Below are 22,119 nucleotides of genomic sequence, written 5' to 3' on the forward strand. Positions count from 1 at the left end.
CCATTCACCTTTTATATACAAGGGGTTAACCAATAGACAGGTCCCATATACAAGGGGTTAACCAATAGACAGGTCCCATTACCATGTGACATAGAAGGGGTTAAACTTAGACAAACACCATACACGTTTATAAAACTGAAGTCATATACAATACTATATATACTGTATATAAATATGAAGGGATGATGACGTCAGAACAAAACGTCAGTCCAAACTCACTAATGACGTGCCTCTTACCTCAGGTAGGCGCGCCTAAACATCACGTGACCCCAGATCTAGTTTTTTTTTTAGCCCCTCCTTTTGTCTTCTCCGAGTGACGTCACATGCTGGCTGGTGGGGGAGGAGCCGGTGAGGGAGCCTGCACTGCAAGAGATTGAGAAGCAACAGCGGTCGGGGAACACGGAGCCGGGTGAGTATAAGCGCGCTACCGGGCGCGTGACTGACACCGGGCTACGGCTGATGTACTGTGTGACTAACCCCGGCTACGGGAGAGGCAGTGAGTCACAGACACGCAGGGCTCTAGGATCTGACTAACACTGGGTGACACAGCCGGGGAGAGAGGCTGACGCTGGATCACTGTGAGAGGGACAAATAGCATGACAGCAGAGGGACATATGAGTGACAAGTGTATGGACACTTGGTGCATGTGTAAGGGGCAGGTGAGGTGACACTGGGTGCATGTGTGAGGGGACAGCTGAGGGGACACTGAGTGCATGTGTGAGGGTGACAGCTGAGGGGACACTGGGTGCGTGTGTAAGGGGCAGGTGAGGTGACACTGGGTGCATGTGTGAGGGGACAGGTGAGGTGACACTGGGTGCATGTGTGAGGGGACAGCTGAGGGGACACTGAGTGCATGTGTGAGGGTGACAGCTGAGGGGACACTGGGTGCGTGTGTAAGGGGCAGGTGAGGTGACACTGGGTGCATGTGTGAGGGGACAGCTGAGGGGACACTGAGTGCATGTGTGAGGGTGACAGCTGAGGGGACACTGGGTGCGTGTGTAAGGGGCAGGTTAGGTGACACTGGGTGCATGTGTGAGGGGACAGGTGAGGTGACACTGGGTGCATGTGTGAGGGGACAGGTGAGGTGACACTGGGTGCGTGTGTAAGGGGCAGGTTAGGTGACACTGGGTGCATGTGTGAAGGGACAGGTGAGGTGACACTGGGTGCATGTGTGAAGGGACAGGTGAGGTGACACTGGGTGCATGTGTAAGGGGACAGATGAGGGGACACTGGGTGCATGTGTGAGGGGACAGGTGAGGTGACACTGGGTGCATGTGTGAGGGGACAGGTGAGGTGACACTGGGTGCATGAGTGAGGGGACAGGTGAGGTGACACTGGGTGCATGTGTGAGGGGACAGGTGAGGTGACACTGGGTGCATGTGTGAGGGGACAGGTGAGGTGACACTGGGTGCATGTGTGAGGGGACAGGTGAGGTGACACTGGGTGCATGTGTGAGGGGACAGGTGAGGTGACACTGGGTGCATGTGTGAGGTGACACTGGGTGCATGTGTGAGGGGACAGGTGAGGGGACACTGGGTGCATGTGTGAAGGGACAGGTGAGGTGACACTGGGTACATGTGTAAGGGGACAGGTGAGGGGACACTGGGTGCATGTGTGAGGGGACAGGTGAGGGGACGCTGGGTGCATGTGTGAGGGGACAGGTGAGGTGACGCTGGGTGCATGTGTGAGGGGACAGGTGAGGTGACGCTGGGTGCATGAGTGAGGGGACAGGTGAGGTGACGCTGGGTGCATGAGTGAGGGGACGCTGGGTGCATGTGTGAGGGGACAGGTGAGGTGACGCTGGGTGCATGAGTGAGGGGACAGGTGAGGTGACGCTGGGTGCATGAGTGAGGGGACAGGTGAGGTGACGCTGGGTGCATGAGTGAGGGGACAGGTGAGGTGACGCTGGGTGCATGAGTGAGGGGACAGGTGAGGTGACGCTGGGTGCATGAGTGAGGGGACAGGTGAGGTGACGCTGGGTGCATGAGTGAGGGGACAGGTGAGGGTGACGCTGGGTGCATGAGTGAGGGGACAGGTGAGGTGACGCTGGGTGCATGTGTGAGGGGACAGGTGAGGTGACGCTGGGTGCATGTGTGAGGGGACAGGTGAGGTGACATGGGCTGAATGTATGAAGGAAGTAGTGAGATGGTAACGGTGAGGGACAGTGTAGGGACAGTACAAGTGGGGAGGTGTTGGGGATGATACTTGGTGAGTGTGTGAGGGGACAAATTGGATTAGGGGGGCAGGCAAGTTGACACTTGGGGACAAACTGGGGAACAGTGTAGGCACAGTGGATAGGTAAAGTGACGCTAGGGACTCCCAGGGTGATATTAGCTGAATGTGTGAGGAATTGAAGCAGATGAACTTCTGGTCCCACATACGCCTTGAGCCCACAGACCCACTTACCTCTGAATGTGTGCACGTTACTGGCCCACCCGAGGGACATAAAACCCTCATTTGTTATTTCATGATTCAGATAGAGCAGCAATTTAAAGCAATGTTCTTATTTACTCCTATTTTTTTTCTTCATTCTCTTGCTATATTTATTTGAAAAAGCTGGACTGTAAGCATAGGAGTCGGCCCATTTTTGGTTCAGCGCCTGGATAGCGCCTGCTGATTGGTGGATAAATGTATTTTCATTTCTGTACTTATCCCCCTATCTGGTTATGTAACTGCTAATTAAGGTCACACCCCATACTTACCCCTGTATCTGTGTTATGAGGCTGCGCACACCGTTACCTGACCCTATGCATTTTCTCTTCTAGCGAGGATCTCACCTGGAATGAGGAGGTATCTGCAGCAGACCCCCGAGGTGACGCTGCCATGGAGCAGTTTCACGAGCTAAACTGCTGTGTAGCCTGAGAGACAGACTAAGAGGCTGGCATAGAGTGTGATACCTTATACCCAGGACTGCTGCGTACTCTCTGGTGACTGAAGAGGGAGTCATTTTATAAATATATATTTTTTATACTTTTCTTTGCTGCTGCTATTTGGACACACAATATTTGGATGCTTCTGAAGAGCTGACAAGGGATATATTATAAAATATAGATATTTTTTTGCTACAAACCCAAGATGGATTTATGGTCCCGGACCGTTGTTTGGATTTTATGCACATCATTTTTACAGCAGGGACAAGCTGACAAACCTACAGGAGCCCCCCCAGAGACGTCTTTAAAAGAAGGTAAGATCTGGGTACCATGCCCCCCCCCCCGTGGCTGCCATACATGGCTGTGTGACCTTGTGTTGGGTATCTGGTAGGATAAGACTATCTGGGGATCTAAGTACAATTACACTAGTTACTATTATATGAGCTAGAGGACGTTTTTAGCAGCTACTAAACTTCTGTTGAAAATTTGGTAAAATATTACCCTGTATAATACACTTTATCAGCGACATAGAACTCAAAACTGAATACTCTGTACATTTAATTTATATTTATTACTGTGTTTGTTTGTTTTTGTACAGTAACTTGCATTCACTCTAAAAACTGTCTAATGAGGCTGGAGTTCAGGTGCCATACTTAAGTATGCTGCAAAGGGACTGAACCATCTTCATATACTACACAGTGATTGTTTAGAGCAGCACACACATCCAATGATTTAGTTATCCCTACCACAACCTAGGGGGATAAGATATTTAGATGGCAATTTACATTTTGCAGCATGCTTAGGTCACATAATTTGCTTTTTGACCCCTCTAGGGAACTTGGAACAAGCTACGTTTTTACACAAAAACAAAGAATTAATGTAATAAATTGATTTTACTATATTGTTTTAATTTTAGTTTATGAGGGATGCCATTATGAATTGTATGCCCCTTTAATCAAACCTTTTTTTCCTGTGGTTTTGTGTTTTACTTTATATTTTATAAAAATCATATTAAAAAGAGAAACAACTGCAGGGCAATGTTTACTCCCCGTTACCCACATACTCATTGCAGTCTCGTGTTTTTGTACAGTTGTTTAAAGGACCACTATAGTGAAAACCTTACGTGCTGTAATTTGTTAGCATGTCACTTTATCAAGCGCGCCCCAGCAATGCTATGTGCTCTGCAAAAGGATTACATACATAGTTAAAGTACCACTTGGGAGCTGCAGAAATTGTTGCTGATAAAATCGGCAGCTTTAGTCGCATGACCAGGATGTGTAACTTCCACTCTTTTCAGTCTCCATTTAGGACCAGCTGTATTCTATGGCTCCTGAGCGATTCTTTAAGTATGTGTTTAACCTCTTTACAGGGATTAAATACATGGCATTGTAGGATTGCTAGTGATACAATTCCATGCTTTAATGAATTGGAGCATGTTATGTTTTCTTCTACAATGGCCCTTCATAGTTCTATTATTTTACAACAGAAAATTCCTAGATGATAAAAAAAAAAAGCAAAACTAACAAGATTATATTAAAGGGACAGTAAACTATTTGTTTAATCTCAGTGTAAATGTTTATAATCCTTTTTAAATGTGTTTTATCTGAGGATAAAAAGTTTCAATATTCAGTCACTGTTAATTTTTCTCTGCAATTTGCTAAAATTTACCTCCTGAAAATTGCAATTGTTCCACTTTCTGCTAGAGAATCTGCACTCTACACAGTGATTGGCTAGCTCAGATCACAAGCTCACTGATGTATATTTGTTCTTAAATGGCCACATCAAAGGAGGATGCGTAACATAGATTCATGGGGGTGTATCATTGAAATGCAGATATTCTGTCTATCCTCCGAAACTGCAATAACAAATTACAACATCAAATTATTTGAAACCATTACTTTTAGGATGCAGTGCTTAATCACTGATCTATGCTATGAGTTTAATGTCACTTTAATACAGTGCTTGATTACCCCCTTTAAATTTGGCCCTGGTGCTGAGATTTGAATTTGGTTCCTGTTTGACGCAGTTGTGAGAAAATGCCCTGCCCTCCACAGGGGAGATGTACTGGGCTAACAGCTGCATTTCTCCCCTTCATGCAACACCTGACAGTCTGCTCGGTTTCCTTCCCCTTTACAGGGACAGAGATCAGCAGCATTTGCATCCGGTTGCACAGCGTGCAGGGGAGATTAGGGCTGTTTGACTGGCAGAGTCTGCTCTCCTGCAGCCTGAGGGAGAGCTCGTTAATTCTACCTGTCAAACAACCCTGATCTGCCCTGCGCGGTGAAGCAACAGATACAAATTGGTAATCTGGTAGCTAGTCTGCCCCTACTGTCCCCAGACTGCCCAGCCCTGCGCGGTGTAACAACAGGTACAAATGGTAAACCTGTTAGCTAGTCTGCCCGCTACTGTCCCAGACCTGCCCCAGCCCTGCGCGGTGTACAAAAGGTACATAATGGTAAACTGTTAGCTAGTCTGCCCCCTACTGTCCCAGGACTGCCCAGCCCTTGCACTGTGTAGCAACAGGTACAAATGGTAAACGGTTCGCTAGTCTGCCCCCTACTGTCCCAGACTGCCCCAAGCCCTGCGCGGTGTAACAGGTACAAATGGTAAACTGTTAGCTAGTCTGGCCCCCTACTGTCCCAGACTGCCCCAGCCCTGCACTGTGTAGCAACAGGTACAAATGGTAAACTGTTCGCTAGTCTGCCCCCTACTGTCCCAGACTGCCCCAGCCCTGTGCGGTGTAGCAACAGGTACAAATGGTAAACTGTTCGCTAGTCTGCCCCCTACTGTCCCAGACTGCCCCAGCCCTGCGCGGTGTAGCAACAGGTACAAATGGTAAACTGTTAGCTAGTCTGCCCCCTACTGTCCCAGCCTGCCCCAGCCCTGCACTGTGTAGCAACAGGTACAAATGGTAAACTGTTCGCTAGTCTGCCCCTACTGTCCCAGACTGCACCAGCCCTGTGCGGTGTAGCAACAGGTACAAATGGTAAACTGTTCGCTAGTCTGCCCCCTACTGCCCCAGCCCTGTGCGGTTGTAGCAACAGGTACAAATGGTAAACTGTTCGCTAGGTCTGCCCCCTACTGTCCCAGACTGCCCCAGCCCTGTGCGGTGTAGCAACAGGTACAAATGGTAAACTGTTAGCTAGTCTGCCCCTACTGTCCCAGGACTGCCCTAGCCCTGCGTGGTTGTAGCAACAGGTACAAATGGTAAACTGTTAGCTATTCTGCCCCTACTGTCCCAGGACTGCCCCAGCCCTGTACGGGTGTAGCAACAGGTACAAATGGTAAACTGTTAGCTAGTCTTCCCCACTGTCCCAGCCTGCCCCAGCCCTGCACCGTGTAGCAACAGGTACAAATGGTAAACTGTTAGCTAGTCTGCCCCTACTGTCCCAGACTGCCCCAGACTGCCCCCAGCCCTGCACCATTAGCAACAGGTACAAATGGTAAACTGTTAGCTAGTCTGCCCCTACTGTCCCAGACTGCCCCAGCCCTGCACCATGTAGCAACAGGTACAAATGGTAAACTGTTAGCTAGTCTGCCCCTACTGTCCCAGACTGCCCCAGCCTGCACCGTGTAGCAACAGGTACAAATGGTAAACTGTTAGCTAGTCTGCCCCAGCCCTGCGCGGTGTAGCAACAGGTACAAATGGTAAACTGTTAGCTAGTCTGCCCCAGCCCCTGCGCGGTGTAACCAGGTACAAATGGTAAACTGTTAGCTAGTCTGCCCCTACTGGTCTCAGAACTTGCCCCAGCCCTGCACCGTGTAGCAACAGGTACAAATGGTAAACTGTTAGCTAGTCCTTGCCCCTACTGTCCCAGATCTGCCCCCCAGCCCTGCGCGGTGTGAGCAACAGGTACAATGGTAAACTGTTAGCTAGTCTGCCCCTACTGTCCCAGACAACCCAGCCCTGCACCATGTAGGCAACAGGTACAAATGGTAAACTGTTAGCTAGTCTTCCCCACTGTCCCAGCCAGCCCCCAGCCCTGCACCGGTCGTAGCAACAGGTACAAATGGTAAACTGTTAGCTAGTCTGCCCCATACTGTCCCAGACTGCCCCAGCCCTGCCACCGTGTAGCAACAGGTACAAATGGTAAATGGCTATATTTCCCGCTACTGTTCCAGACCCGCCCCAGCCCTGCACAGTGTAACAATAGGTTGCCTGACTTACCCTGCTCACGGACCATCAGGTTGCCTGACTTACCCTGCTCACTCGGACCAATCAGGTTGCCTGACTTACCCTGCTCACGGACCAATCAGGTTGCCTGACTTACCCTGCTCACGGACCAATCAGGGTTGCCCTGACTCTGCCCCCAGACTGGCTGAAACTCCACCCCGGATGTTTAGGCTCACCTCTTACAGAACAACTGCTTTGTACCAATGACTATTGGAATGTACAGTACATCTGAATTGATTAAAAAATCATGATCTATATGTGTTTATCAATCCTTTATTTCTGGATCCTAAATATTTGGTCCTGACTCCTAGATTTGGGACATTTGTCAAGCTCTGCATTTTTATTTCTTTAGAATTCCTGAAGCTGTTGTAGCTGTAGAGTATGTAAGTTTCCAACAGGAAATTAAATATCCTGTGGGCTGGAAATAATGTGAATAATATTTAAGCCTGGACCATGAGCCTGTAGTGTTCTTTCTGGCTACGGCAACCCCTTAGCTCATTTATCTCCAGCGGTTTTTTTTTTTAATATTTGTCATTCTTTGCAGTTCTGGTCGTTCTTGGGCCATCCATAGGGAGTGTCTCATCTAGCCAGACTGCTTTAGCGCTCATGTAGTCTTAAAGGGACAGTAAATATAAAAATATTCAAGGCCCGTATACAGAGTTGGGCATAAACTCTATTTATTCCAAGGCAATTGTTTGTAATGAAGGTCACAATTTAAGGAGATTTAACCTCCAGAAACATAAATGTTTTTTTTACTGTTAGAGCAATCAAATTGTGGAACTCATTACCTAAGGAGGTAGCAAATGCCAATACCATAAATACATTTAAATTGGCCTGAATACATTTCTGACTAGAAACAGAATTCTGGCATATGATTGTTAGTGTAAACTGAGTCTCCTTTTTAATGGAATTAATGTAATCTTAACTGGAGCTTCTTTATTGTAAATCAAGTAGTATCTCTGTATGAACTTGTTGGACTTCTGTCTTCCTTCACCTTCATTTGCTATGGTATTATGTTAAAAGCAAAATAAACCTTTCATGATTCGAAGAGTGTTTGCAATTTATAAAAATAATTTCCAAGTTCTATTGTCACATTTGCTTTGTTTTCTTGGTATCCTTTGATATGTCCCTTTAAGTAATGGTAATAAATTTTATTTTGATTGTGAACATTTTGCCTAAATCTCAGCAGTTGCTTTCTAATTGTGCAGTAGACTGCAGGGAAGAGCTCAGCAGTTGCTTCTAATTGTGCAGTAGACTGCAGGGAAGAGCTCAGCAGTTGCTTCTAATTGTGCCAGTAGACTGCAGGGAAGAGCTCAGCAGTTGCTTCTAATTGGCAGTAGACTGCAGGGAAGAGCTCTGCAGTTGCTTCTAATTGTGCAGTAGACTGCAGGGAAGAGCGGAAGCTTGGAGCTATTAAATGTAATAAGGACTTTCCCTGAGTGTAACGCGTTTCGTCCCAATCCATAAAAACCTCAGACTTTCTTCCTGCCGTTACTAATGTATGGTTCGTAAGGCAGGGAATGTCCGCTCCTAAGATTGTTCTTCTGCTTCCGGAATTTTTGGATTATATTGGAAATATCTATTTTGTTCTCCTTGTACATGACCTGTATAAAACCACTTACAGGTGAACATTTCACTAGTGTTATGTAATTAACCACCAAATTCCCTTTTATTTAGATGCATGTGCCAAGCAACCTCTAATAATCTGCATGCATAAACATGCTGTGGCATTTGAATTGCAGAACAGATGTTCCCTGTGCTATTTATTCCCAGTTTCTTCTATTGACTGTCTCAAATGTTGTTACATTTCCCTAGTTTGACTATAAAATCACATTTAAGGAAAAGCAAATGAAATTGCTAATCAACATTAATCTGTTTAATTTTGCTAAGATGTGCACTGTTTATAGCACCATTATTAAATCACATTTATAATTGGTTCATGTGAATAGTTGAAACCAAAATGTATATTATGAAACGCGATGCAAGGGTTGGTTCTGAACCAGTAGTAACATCTTGTGACCCAGTGCTGGCAGTGCCTGATATTGAAAGAGATCACTCACAACCTTTGGGATGTTTTTAGACCTTGTATTGTAATGTAGGAGTCTCTGATTCACACAAACACTACATAGCAACATAAACATTTCTCTAGATAAAACTTGTGTTTATAAATGTATTTATTTTTTAAGGGTGCTGCCATATCGACGAGTCTTTTAGAATATCTCACCTGAGTGGCGAGATTTTCAATATCAGGCCCTTAGACTGCTCTAGAGGGTTCTGAATCTTTTGTATGATAAAACATTTCAGGTATAAAAATACATTCTCTTTTTTTGGCTAATCCTTAGAGATTCACCTGTGCACATGCAGAGAAACATGTAAATCAGGGTAGTCTGACCCACAGCCAGGAGGCTGCAATTTAACCTGAACCTCACAAAACTGCATAATGTTAGTTCCTGAAGGTATTACTTGGTATCTGTAATGTTAAATTGCTCCTAGATACACCCAAAAGCAAAATCTGACTAAGCAACTACAGTAACTTAAAATAAAGAAAAAACACTCTAGTGCCGGGCTAGACAAACCCAGGGTGCCACTAGCGCCTTTAAATTAGGCCCTGGATTAGAATCCATAGACACCCATGGGTGACCCCCACTTCTTGCTATAGGCCACATCCAGCTTCACCTAGAATTTAGCTTGGTACGGATTGCAGCTGTGAAATACCCATCCATCTTTTGTGTTATTATATAATTTGTATATATGTATTTGTGTGTGTGTGTGTTTGTATATGTTAGTGCCTGAAGCTATTACTTTATAATGCAATTATTTTTCAATAACCAAATTCCACCCAACATTTTGAAGGGCCAATCTGATTTTGATATTCAATTAATCGGCTGATTATTTTTTCGATTAATTGGATGCAAAAAAAATTCAATACCATTTCTTTTGTATCTTTAAAATAAAATCCACAAACTGAGTGTTACAAATATAAACTTGAAATGCAAAAATGTCAACGTGACCACACGCTCCTCGCTGAGTCTGGCTCTCTTTTTGCAAGCTATTTTGCCTGCAGCAGAGAAGAGCCACTCAGATGGTGTTGGGGTGCCTGAGATGTATAAGTAGGGTTTTTGCCAATTTAGCTCTCCACCAATGCAAAGGTTTTTCCTCCTTGGCAAGGGGCCTCTTAACAAATTAAGCCTGGACTTAATTTCTAAATTTTAAATATCTTTATGCAGTGGTAAATAACCAGCTATAAGGTTAATGAAAAAATATCTTGTCCGTTCATAAAATAACAATTAAAAAGCAATTGAAAAAGGTCCGAAGCACTAAGGACTATATATCAATAATAGGACAAAGCCTTATCTATACAGTACATATAATCAGCAATAGCAAGTGATCCGCTAATAATTGTGCATACACATAATAGTGCACATGAATTCAAATAACTCCCATCAATCTAGGACTATGTCCTCAAGATTTAATATAAACTGTCCAAATGATGACTCCTATTATTTCTGGGTTGTACAGGTGATCTAATCCACATAAACCAGGATTAGATGTAAGAACCTTACACTGTCCTGGAAAAGTGAAAGTAAGTGTCTGTAGACGACCTTTAGGCTAAAAACATCAAACACAAAATCATGTGCAGACCAACTAATCGGAGACCTACTAATCAATAATGAGATGAGTTGACAACTATTTTCATAATCTATTATATTTAATAGTTTGAAACTTCCAGGTGTTTACTGTCCCTTTTAACCAATTCTGTTCCAATTCCTTGGGGTTGTGGCTAGTAATCCCATTTATAATATGAGTGGAAAGAATTGTACCAGTCCAACTCCTTAAATGCAAAATAAAATGCACTTTATTAACTAGGTAAATAAATCATTATGGTTATAGAATGCTGGTGGCACTTCAGTGGTGGAAGTGTGTCTTTGCAATTGTCTGTTGCTCTGTCCTGTAGTTCCTCTTCTCCTTACACCTAAGCACAGTACCAACATGCATTTGGCTAGTCCAGCTTCCTTGTGGGTGGGATGTGACGTTGATGATAAGATTTGTGCAATTTTAACTTCTATGTGAAGCCAATGGTTGTGTGTGGCTGCTAGTGATGTTTGTCTGGGATCCTAAAATACACATGCTCATTCCTTTTGCAACACAGCAAGCGCTGCCACGTGACTCATCCGTGCAGCTGACGCTGGGGAGATATCACTTCTCTGCTGCTGGCACATTCCTGTTGGCCTTGGGAAACTTGCACAGGGTCTTGGCCTGTGTGTTCATTTATGGCACCTATTTTTTTTTTTTTTTTTTTTTATACTAATTTTGGAATATATTTATGTTGCTATTAACAGCAGATTTCCAAGGGGCATTTTTGTTTGAAACAGTTGGACACCTTCTGATTTATACTTCTGGCCTGTTGGTTATATTTGGGAGAAATCTTGATTTATGTCAGAACTTGATCAATTCTGTGTAATAAGTAGGTCCTTAAACATGTATTAGTGACTAAAGCTAGTAAATCTGTGTTTAAATGTTTCACTGAGCTGCTGTATAGATTTGTCACCTTAAGGTCATTGTCACACAACTCATTTTGTACTCTACCCAGTCTCTCACTGTCTAGTGTATTCCATAACATGCTGTGGATTCCATACAGACAACCCCTACTCTGCTTGATGCGTATGTAATGGCTTAGAATGCTTTAAGTACACGGGCGCTAGTCTACACCTCCTGATTTTTCCTTACAATAGGGAAATTGTCTGGTGGGTACCAAAAAGCTAGATTTAGCACTTGAGTACCTGCTGTATAAATGCGCTATTGGTGGTGTTTCACTTGCTCTGTAATGCTGTGTTTGCTGAGATAACTACCCAGGTAATTTGCAGTAGTGTAGCTTTGTAGAACCTCTGCTCTTTCGCCCTAAACGTGTTGCCCTCAGATGTCAGCATGCACACGTTATTCTGAAGTCCTGCCATTAGTTATTGTCGTCAGAAATCTTCTCTGCGCCATCTCAGACTGTATTCCACAGAACGGAAATGGTGAGTAAGGGCTCACACAAGGGAATTAAGCCCAATGTCTTCAGGGAGCGTTTCTTACATTTATCACAGCTGTGTCCTTCCCTTCTAATGAGGTAATGTTCAGTTAGTATTAACAGTGCAGAGAAGTTATAACCTAATAAAATTATGTATAACGGTGATGAACAAATGACACTCTAGTTTTTTTCAGTTTTGCACTATTTACCATGGAACGCTATGTACAGTGGCTTAAACACATAGATAAAGCCCCACTGGAGAGTTGCAGGCAGCAGCAGTCACACAACCTTATACCTCCTGATGGGGACTTTTACCATTTTGCAGTTAAACGTTACGGGAAGTACAAAAACTACATTCTTAGACACATTAGAGCTGTGGTTCCCAAACTTTTTCAGCCACTCGCCATCGGCGCCCCCTACCTTACGCCATAATGAATTTATTAGAATAGCACCACTAATGAAGATAATACAGTTTAAAAGCGTAACAATTAATTAAACATTTATTCAAACTTTAAAATAAACTTTTTAATAACTGTTGGTTAATGTGATGGATGAGCTTAAATACAATATAATTTAATAATAAACAAGTGCATAATAAAAATATGATGCAACAACCTACTCTAGATTTTTTTTCTGGCAAACTTATTTTTCTTCTCATATTCCAGTCCCCTGTATCATGTGACAGACATCAGCCAATCACAGACTAGTATACGGATACCCTGTGAGCGTGTGCACATGCTCAGTAGGATCTTGTTCCCCAGAAAGTGTGCACATAAAGATGAAGTAAATTGTAAAGTGTCTTAAAGCTGTTGCTCTATCTGAATCATACAAGGTTATTTTGACTTGAGTGTCCCTTTAATAAAGTGATACCAGTTTCATGTCACTTAGCAGGAGCCTTAAATTGCCACATTCTGAAACCTGGAATTGATTTCTTTGCTTGGATAATAGTTGTACAATTGCACTAAAAACGCCTTCCACCAAATATGATGCTGGAAATGCAAGAATGGGCTTCTGAACCACTGACCATAGGGCAGGATAGCGATCCGAAATGTTTCTTCTGTAACCAAAAGTTTTGGTGCAATTTCTTAAACTCAATGGGCTCTATGTACTTAGCAGTGTAAGCCAGCTTCCCCAAATGGTCATCAGAATGCTGTGTAATAGCTTTCCTCCACCTCTGTGTTTATAGATTGAAATCACTCGAACACACTCGCTCTGGGTGACTGACAGGCCGTTCTCTCACTCAGTTAGTCACGTGAGACAAGAGGCGCATTACACACTCGCTCTGGGTGACTGACAGGCCGTTCTCTCACTCAGTTAGTCACGTGAGACAAGAGGCGCATTACACACTCGCTCTGGCCATTCTCTTGCTTAGTTGGTCACGTGAGAGAAGAGGGGCTTTACACACTCAGTGAGTGGTGGCTGACAGGCCGTTCTCTCGCTCAGTTGGTCACGTGAGACAAGAGGCGCATTCTCTCACTCAGTTAGTCACGTGAGACAAGAGGCGCATTACACACTCGCTCTGGCCATTCTCTTGCTTAGTTGGTCACGTGAGAGAAGAGGGGCTTTACACACTCAGTGAGTGGTGGCTGACAGGCCGTTCTCTCGCTCAGTTGGTCACATGAGACAAGAGGCGCATTACACACTCGCTCTGGGTGACTGACAGGCCGTTCTCTCGCTCAGTTGGTCACGTGAGACAAGAGGCGCATTACACACTCGCTCTGGGTGACTGACAGGCCGTTCTCTCGCTCAGTTGGTCACGTGAGAGAAGAGGGGCTTTACACACTCAGTGAGTGGTGGCTGACAGGCCGTTCTCTCGCTCTGTTGGTCACGTGAGAGAAGAGGGGTTTTAAACACTCAGTGAGTGGTGGCTGACAGGCCGTTCTCTGGCTCAGTTAGTCACATGAGACAAGAGGCACATTACACACTCGCTCTGGGTGACTGACAGGCCGTTGTCTCGCTCAGTTGGTCACGTGAGAGAAGAGGGGCTTTACACACTCGGTGAGTGGTGGCTGACAGGCCGTTCTCTCGCTCAGTCACGTGAGACAAGAGGCGCATTACACACTCGCTCTGGGTGACTGACAGGCCGTTCTCTCGCTCAGTTGGTCACGTGAGAGAAGAGGCACATTACACACTCGCTCTGGGTGACTGACAGGCCGTTGTCTCGCTCAGTTGGTCACGTGAGAGAAGAGGGGCTTTACACACTCGGTGAGTGGTGGCTGACAGGCCGTTCTCTCGCTCAGTCACGTGAGACAAGAGGCGCATTACACACTCGCTCTGGGTGACTGACAGGCCGTTCTCTCGCTCAGTTGGTCACGTGAGAGAAGAGGCGCATTACACACTCGCTCTGGGTGACTGACAGGCCGTTCTCTCGCTCAGTTGGTCACGTGAGAGAAGAGGTGTATTACTCAGTGAGTGTGTAATTCTACATACAGGCAACTGACGTACAGATCCGCTGCCTAATAATTGCGAAGCAAACATTCTCAAACTGAAAACCTTGTCCACATGGCCATAAATGACATCTTCAGAAGCAATACACACCGTTGTTGGCTCTCTGAGGTGCAGCATATGCACATATCCTGTGAGCCATGAGTCGGGTGTCTCCATAAATGACATCTTCAGAAGCAATACACACCGTTGTTGGCTCTCTGAGGTGCAGCATATGCACATATCCTGTGAGCCATGAGTCGGGTGTCTCCATAAATGACATCTTCAGAAGCAATACACACCATTGTTAGCTCTCTGAGAAGGTGCAATATATGCACATATCCTGTGAGCCATGAGTCAGGTGTCTCACATTCTGGTCATTAAAACTACAATCATTGTAATGGCATCAGTTAGTGTAACAAATGAAAACTTTGCAGAGCGTCGGAGGACAAATAATTGGCAATATATAAAATAAAGTTGCTTTGGTAACAGTGTGAATTAAAGGGACATTGTACACTAGATTTTTCTTTGCATAAATGTTTGATAATTAAAATACATTGAAAATATCTGTCAAAGTAGCCTGCTCTGTCTGATCCATAAAGGTTTAATACTGACATTTTAAAAAGTACTCCCCCCCCAATAATTTAATTGAAACATTGCAAATTGCCACTGTCAATTAAGTTTATTGAACATCTTTTTAAATGGATAGCTCACCCAAAATCTTTCTCCCCTTTAAATTGTTACCAATGATCCACTTTACCTGCTGGAGTGCATTACATTGTTTACAAGTAGCTCCTTTACTCCTATTTCAGCATTTGAAATAGCTTATTTAGCCTGAGGTATCCGCTGCTATACTGAAATTTTCTATAATGGAGTCTAGGCTATTGATAAGCCTATGTAAACATAACCAGCAGAAGAAATTACACTCCCAGTGGGGTGCAGGATAGTTAAGTAATAAAATTTTATTTTTCCAATGTTCTTTCTAAGTATTAAGCTTTGGTTCAAATATATAAGATAAGGAAGCAAGTGTGTGTACATAAGTGATCACATAATGAGCTCTTATTTTACCTGCAAGCTCAACCCATAGTTATAGGCTGTGCTTTAAAAGCACAAAACCAGATACAGTGGATATAAAAAGTCTACACACCCCTGTTAAATTGTCAGGTTTCTGTGATGTAAAAAACCCCCACCTTTAATGTGACCTATAAACTGTACAACTCAATTGAAAAACAAACTAAAATCTTTTAGGTAAAGGGAAATAAAAAATAAAAATAAAATATGGTTGCATAAGTGTGAACACCCTTTTATAACTGGGGATGTAGCTGTGTTCAGAATTAAGCAATCACATGCAAAACCATGTTAAATAGGAGTCATCGCACACCTGTCATCATTTAAAGTGCCTCTGATTAACCCCAAATAAAGTTCAGCTGTTCTAGTTGGTCTTTCCTGACATTTTGTTAGTCGCATCCTAGAGCAAAAGCCATGGTCCGCAGAGAGCTTCTAAAGCATCAGAGGGATCTCATTGTTAAAAGGTATCGGTCAGCAGAAGGGTACAAAAGAATTTCCAAGGCATTAGATAGACCATGGAACACAGTGAAGACAGTCATCATCAAGTGAAGAAAATATGGTGCAACAGTGACATTACCAAGAGCTGGATGTCCCTCCAAAATTGATGAAAAGACGGAAAGAAAACTGGTCTGGGAGGCTACCAACAGGCCTACAGCAACATTAAAGTAGCTGCAGGAATATCTGGCAAGTACTGGCTGTGTGGTACATGTGACAACAATCGCCCGTATTCTTCATACGAATATCTGGCAAGTACTGGCTGTGTGGTACATGTGACAACAATCTTACGTATTCTTCATACGAATATCTGGCAAGTACTGGCTGTGTGGTACATGTGACAACAATCTTACGTATTCTTCATACGAATATCTGGCAAGTACTGGCTGTGTGGTACATGTGACAACAATCGCCCGTATTCTTCATACGAATATCTGGCAAGTACTGGCTGTGTGGTACATGTGACAACAATCGCCCGTATTCTTCATACGAATATCTGGCAAGTACTGGCTGTGTGGTACATGTGACAACAATCTTACGTATTCTTCATACGAATATCTGGCAAGTACTGGCTGTGTGGTACATGTGATCACAATCGCCCGTATTCTTCATACGAATATCTGGCAAGTACTGGCTGTGTGGTACATGTGACAACAATCTTACGTATTCTTCATACGAATATCTGGCAAGTACTGGCTGTGTGGTACATGTGACCACAATCGCCCGTATTCTTCATACGAATATCTGGCAAGTACTGGCTGTGTGGTACATGTGCCCTCGCATTCTTACAGATTTAAAGTGTTTTTGCAAAGAAGAGTGGGCAAATCTTGCCAAGTCAAGATGTGCCATGCTGAAAAACTCATAAACAAAAAAGACTGAGTGCTGTAATAAAATCAAAAGGTGCTTCAATAAAGTATTAGTTTAAGGGTGTTCACACTTATGCAACCATATTATTTTAGTTTTTTATTTCCCTTTTACCTAAAAGATTTCAGTTTGTTTTTCAATTGAGTTGTACAGTTTATAGGTCACATTAAAGGTGGAAAAAGTTCTGAAATAATTTCTTTGTCTCATTTTTTTTACATCACAGAAACCTGACATTAAATAACCTACAAATACTATTTCTTACACATTTTATACTCTGCAGCTGGTATCATTGAAAATACATGAATGGGGAAACAATTTTACGATGTACTGCCCCTTTAAGCATTAGCACACTTTTCTGAAATGTTATATTACAAGCAGTTTAATGCATATTACCATTGCTACATGTTAGGCTATGGTTTTTACCTGCTTGTGTTATCAGTGTCACCGCTTCCTCGGCACACAGAGCCCCAGCTGTCTACAGACTGTGAGACATTCCTCTGATATAGAGTCTGGCATCTACGCTCACAGCCTGATGAGAGCTAATCATACAGAATGTGACATTCCTTTGTATAGAGTCTGGCATCTACGCTCACAGCCTGATGAGAGCTAATCATACAGACTGTGAGACATTCCTTTCATATAGAGTCTGGCATCTACACTCACAACCTGATGAGAGCTAATCATACAGACTGTGAGACATTCCTTTCATATAGAGTCTGGCATCTACACTCACAACCTGATGAGAGCTAATCATACAGACTGTGAGACATTCCTTTCATATAGAGTCTGGCATCTACACTCACAGCCTGATGAGAGCTAATCATACAGACTGTGAGACATTCCTTTCATATAGAGTCTGGCATCTACACTCACAGCCTGATGAGAGCTAATCATACAGACTGTGAGACATTCCTTTCATATAGAGTCTGGCATCTACACTCACAGCCTGATGAGAGCTAATCATACAGACTGTGAGACATTCCTTTCATATAGAGTCTGGCATCTACACTCACAGCCTGATGAGAGCTAATCATACAGACTGTGAGACATTCCTTTCATATAGAGTCTGGCATCTACACTCACAGCCTGATGAGAGCTAATCATACAGACTGTGAGACATTCCTTTCATATAGAGTCTGGCATCTACACTCACAGCCTGATGAGAGCTAATCATACAGACTGTGAGACATTCCTTTCATATAGAGTCTGGCATCTACACTCACAGCCTGATGAGAGCTAATCATACAGACTGTGAGACATTCCTTTGTATAGAGTCTGGCATCTACACTCACAGCCTGATGAGAGCTAATCATACAGACTGTGAGATGTTCCTCTGATATAAAGACTGGCATCTACACTCACAGCCTGATGAGAGCTAATCATACAGACTGTGTGAAATTCCTTTGTATAGAGTCTGGCATCTACACTCACAACCTGATGAGAGCTAATCATACAGACTGTGAGACATTCCTTTCATATAGAGTCTGGCATCTACACTCACAACCTGATGAGAGCTAATCATACAGACTGTGAGACATTCCTTTCATATAGAGTCTGGCATCTACACTCACAACCTGATGAGAGCTAATCATACAGACTGTGAGACATTCCTTTCATATAGAGTCTGGCATCTACACTCACAACCTGATGAGAGCTAATCATACAGACTGTGAGACATTCCTTTCATATAGAGTCTGGCATCTACACTCACAGCCTGATGAGAGCTAATCATACAGACTGTGAGACATTCCTTTCATATAGAGTCTGGCATCTACACTCACAGCCTGATGAGAGCTAATCATACAGACTGTGAGACATTCCTTTCATATAGAGTCTGGCATCTACACTCACAGCCTGATGAGAGCTAATCATACAGACTGTGAGACATTCCTTTCATATAGAGTCTGGCATCTACACTCACAGCCTGATGAGAGCTAATCATACAGACTGTGAGACATTCCTTTCATATAGAGTCTGGCATCTACACTCACAGCCTGATGAGAGCTAATCATACAGACTGTGTGACATTCCTTTCATATAGAGTCTGGCATCTACACTCACAGCCTGATGAGAGCTAATCATACAGACTGTGAGACATTCCTTTCATATAGAGTCTGGCATCTACACTCACAGCCTGATGAGAGCTAATCATACAGACTGTGAGACATTCCTTTGTATAGAGTCTGGCATCTACACTCACAGCCTGATGAGAGCTAATCATACAGACTGTGTGAAATTCCTTTGTATAGAGTCTGGCATCTACACTCACAGCCTGATGAGAGCTAATCACACAGACTGTGAGATGTTCCTCTGATATAAAGACTGGCATCTACACTCACAGCCTGATGAGAGCTAATCATACAGACTGTGAGACTTTCCTTTCATATAGAGTCTGGCATCTACACTCACAGCCTGATGAGAGCTAATCATACAGACTGTGTGAAATTCCTTTGTATAGAGTCTGTTATCTACACTCACAGCCTGATGAGAGCTAATCACACAGACTGTGAGATGTTCCTCTGATATAAAGACTGGCATCTACACTCACAGCCTGATGAGAGCTAATCATACAGACTGTGAGATGTTCCTCTGATATAAAGACTGGCATCTACACTCACAGCCTGAGAGCTAATTATACAGACTGTGAGACATTCCTTTCATATAGAGTCTGGCATCTACACTCACAGCCTGATGAGAGCTAATCATACAGACTGTGAGACATTCCTTTCATATAGAGTCTGGCATCTACACTCACAGCCTGATGAGAGCTAATCATACAGACTGTGAGACATTCCTTTCATATAGAGTCTGGCATCTACACTCACAGCCTGATGAGAGCTAATCATACAGACTGTGAGACATTCCTTTCATATAGAGTCTGGCATCTACACTCACAGCCTGATGAGAGCTAATCATACAGACTGTGAGACATTCCTTTCATATAGAGTCTGGCATCTACACTCACAGCCTGATGAGAGCTAATCATACAGACTGTGAGACATTCCTTTCATATAGAGTCTGGCATCTACACTCACAGCCTGATGAGAGCTAATCATACAGACTGTGTGAAATTCCTTTGTATAGAGTCTGGCATCTACACTCACAGCCTGATGAGAGCTAATCATACAGACTGTGAGACATTCCTTTCATATAGAGTCTGGCATCTACACTCACAGCCTGATGAGAGCTTATCATACAGACTGTGTGAAATTCCTTTGTATAGAGTCTGGCATCTACACTCACAGCCTGATGAGAGCTAATCATACAGACTGTGAGACATTCCTTTCATATAGAGTCTGGCATCTACACTCACAGCCTGATGAGAGCTAATCATACAGACTGTGAGACATTCCTTTCATATAGAGTCTGGCATCTACACTCACAGCCTGATGAGAGCTAACCATACAGACTGTGAGACATTCCTTTCATATAGAGTCTGGCATCTACACTCACAGCCTGATGAGAGCTAATCATACAGACTGTGTGAAATTCCTTTCATATAGAGTCTGGCATCTACACTCACAACCTGATGAGAGCTAATCATACAGACTGTGAGACATTCCTTTCGTATAGAGTCTGGCATCTACACTCACAGCCTGATGAGAGCTAATCATACAGACTGTGTGAAATTCCTTTCATATAGAGTCTGGCATCTACACTCACAGCCTGATGAGAGCTAATCATACAGACTGTGAGACATTCCTTTCATATAGAGTCTGGCATCTACACTCACAGCCTGATGAGAGCTAATCATACAGACTGTGTGAAATTCCTTTCATATAGAGTCTGGCATCTACACTCACAGCCTGATGAGAGCTAATCATACAGACTGTGAGACATTCCTTTGTATAGAGTCTGGCATCTACACTCACAGCCTGATGAGAGCTAATCATACAGACTGTGTGAAATTCCTTTCATATAGAGTCTGGCATCTACACTCACAGCCTGATGAGAGCTAATCATACAGACTGTGAGACATTCCTTTCATATAGAGTCTGGCATCTACACTCACAGCCTGATGAGAGCTAATCATACAGACTGTGAGACATTCCTTTCATATAGAGTCTGGCATCTACACTCACAGCCTGATGAGAGCTAATCATACAGACTGTGAGACATTCCTTTCATATAGAGTCTGGCATCTACACTCACAGCCTGATGAGAGCTAATCATACAGACTGTGAGACATTCCTTTCATATAGAGTCTGGCATCTACACTCACAGCCTGATGAGAGCTAATCATACAGACTGTGAGACATTCCTTTCATATAGAGTCTGGCATCTACACTCACAGCCTGATGAGAGCTAATCATACAGACTGTGAGACATTCCTTTGTATAGAGTCTGGCATCTACACTCACAGCCTGATGAGAGCTAATCATACAGACTGTGTGAAATTCCTTTGTATAGAGTCTGGCATCTACACTCACAGCCTGATGAGAGCTAATCACACAGACTGTGAGATGTTCCTCTGATATAAAGACTGGCATCTACACTCACAGCCTGATGAGAGCTAATCATACAGACTGTGAGACTTTCCTTTCATATAGAGTCTGGCATCTACACTCACAGCCTGATGAGAGCTAATCATACAGACTGTGAGACATTCCTTTCATATAGAGTCTGGCATCTACACTCACAGCCTGATGAGAGCTAATCATACAGACTGTGTGAAATTCCTTTGTATAGAGTCTGTTATCTACACTCACAGCCTGATGAGAGCTAATCACACAGACTGTGAGATGTTCCTCTGATATAAAGACTGGCATCTACACTCACAGCCTGATGAGAGCTAATCATACAGACTGTGAGATGTTCCTCTGATATAAAGACTGGCATCTACACTCACAGCCTGAGAGCTAATTATACAGACTGTGAGACATTCCTTTCATATAGAGTCTGGCATCTACACTCACAGCCTGATGAGAGCTAATCATACAGACTGTGAGACATTCCTTTCATATAGAGTCTGGCATCTACACTCACAGCCTGATGAGAGCTAATCATACAGACTGTGAGACATTCCTTTCATATAGAGTCTGGCATCTACACTCACAGCCTGATGAGAGCTTATCATACAGACTGTGTGAAATTCCTTTGTATAGAGTCTGGCATCTACACTCACAGCCTGATGAGAGCTAATCATACAGACTGTGAGACATTCCTTTTGTGACAGACCCTTCTGTCAGGACTGAAAGAGTTAACTGTGTTTA

At 43.6% G+C, this 22,119-nt stretch overlaps 1 protein-coding gene across 4 annotated transcripts in view; it reads left to right on the forward strand.

Annotated features, from left to right (window-relative positions):
- The first annotated feature begins 318 nt into the window (after positions 1 to 318).
- Positions 319 to 22,119, forward strand: part of STIM1 (stromal interaction molecule 1) — a 601,163-nt gene continuing 579,362 nt past the window's right edge. For 3 of the 4 annotated variants that reach the window (XM_053708828.1, XM_053708825.1, XM_053708827.1), the window contains exons 1-2: positions 319 to 409; positions 2,766 to 3,184. In XM_053708828.1, coding sequence (XP_053564803.1) covers positions 3,076 to 3,184 — 109 coding nt within the window. In that variant the 5' untranslated portion in view covers positions 319 to 409; positions 2,766 to 3,075. Of the gene's footprint in view, positions 410 to 477; positions 497 to 2,765; positions 3,185 to 22,119 lie in introns of those variants that run through there. The other variant, XM_053708826.1, reaches the window with a different exon arrangement.

This window comes from Bombina bombina, chromosome 3 (genome assembly GCF_027579735.1).
Source record: "Bombina bombina isolate aBomBom1 chromosome 3, aBomBom1.pri, whole genome shotgun sequence".
NCBI classification, from domain to species: Eukaryota; Metazoa; Chordata; class Amphibia; order Anura; family Bombinatoridae; genus Bombina; species Bombina bombina.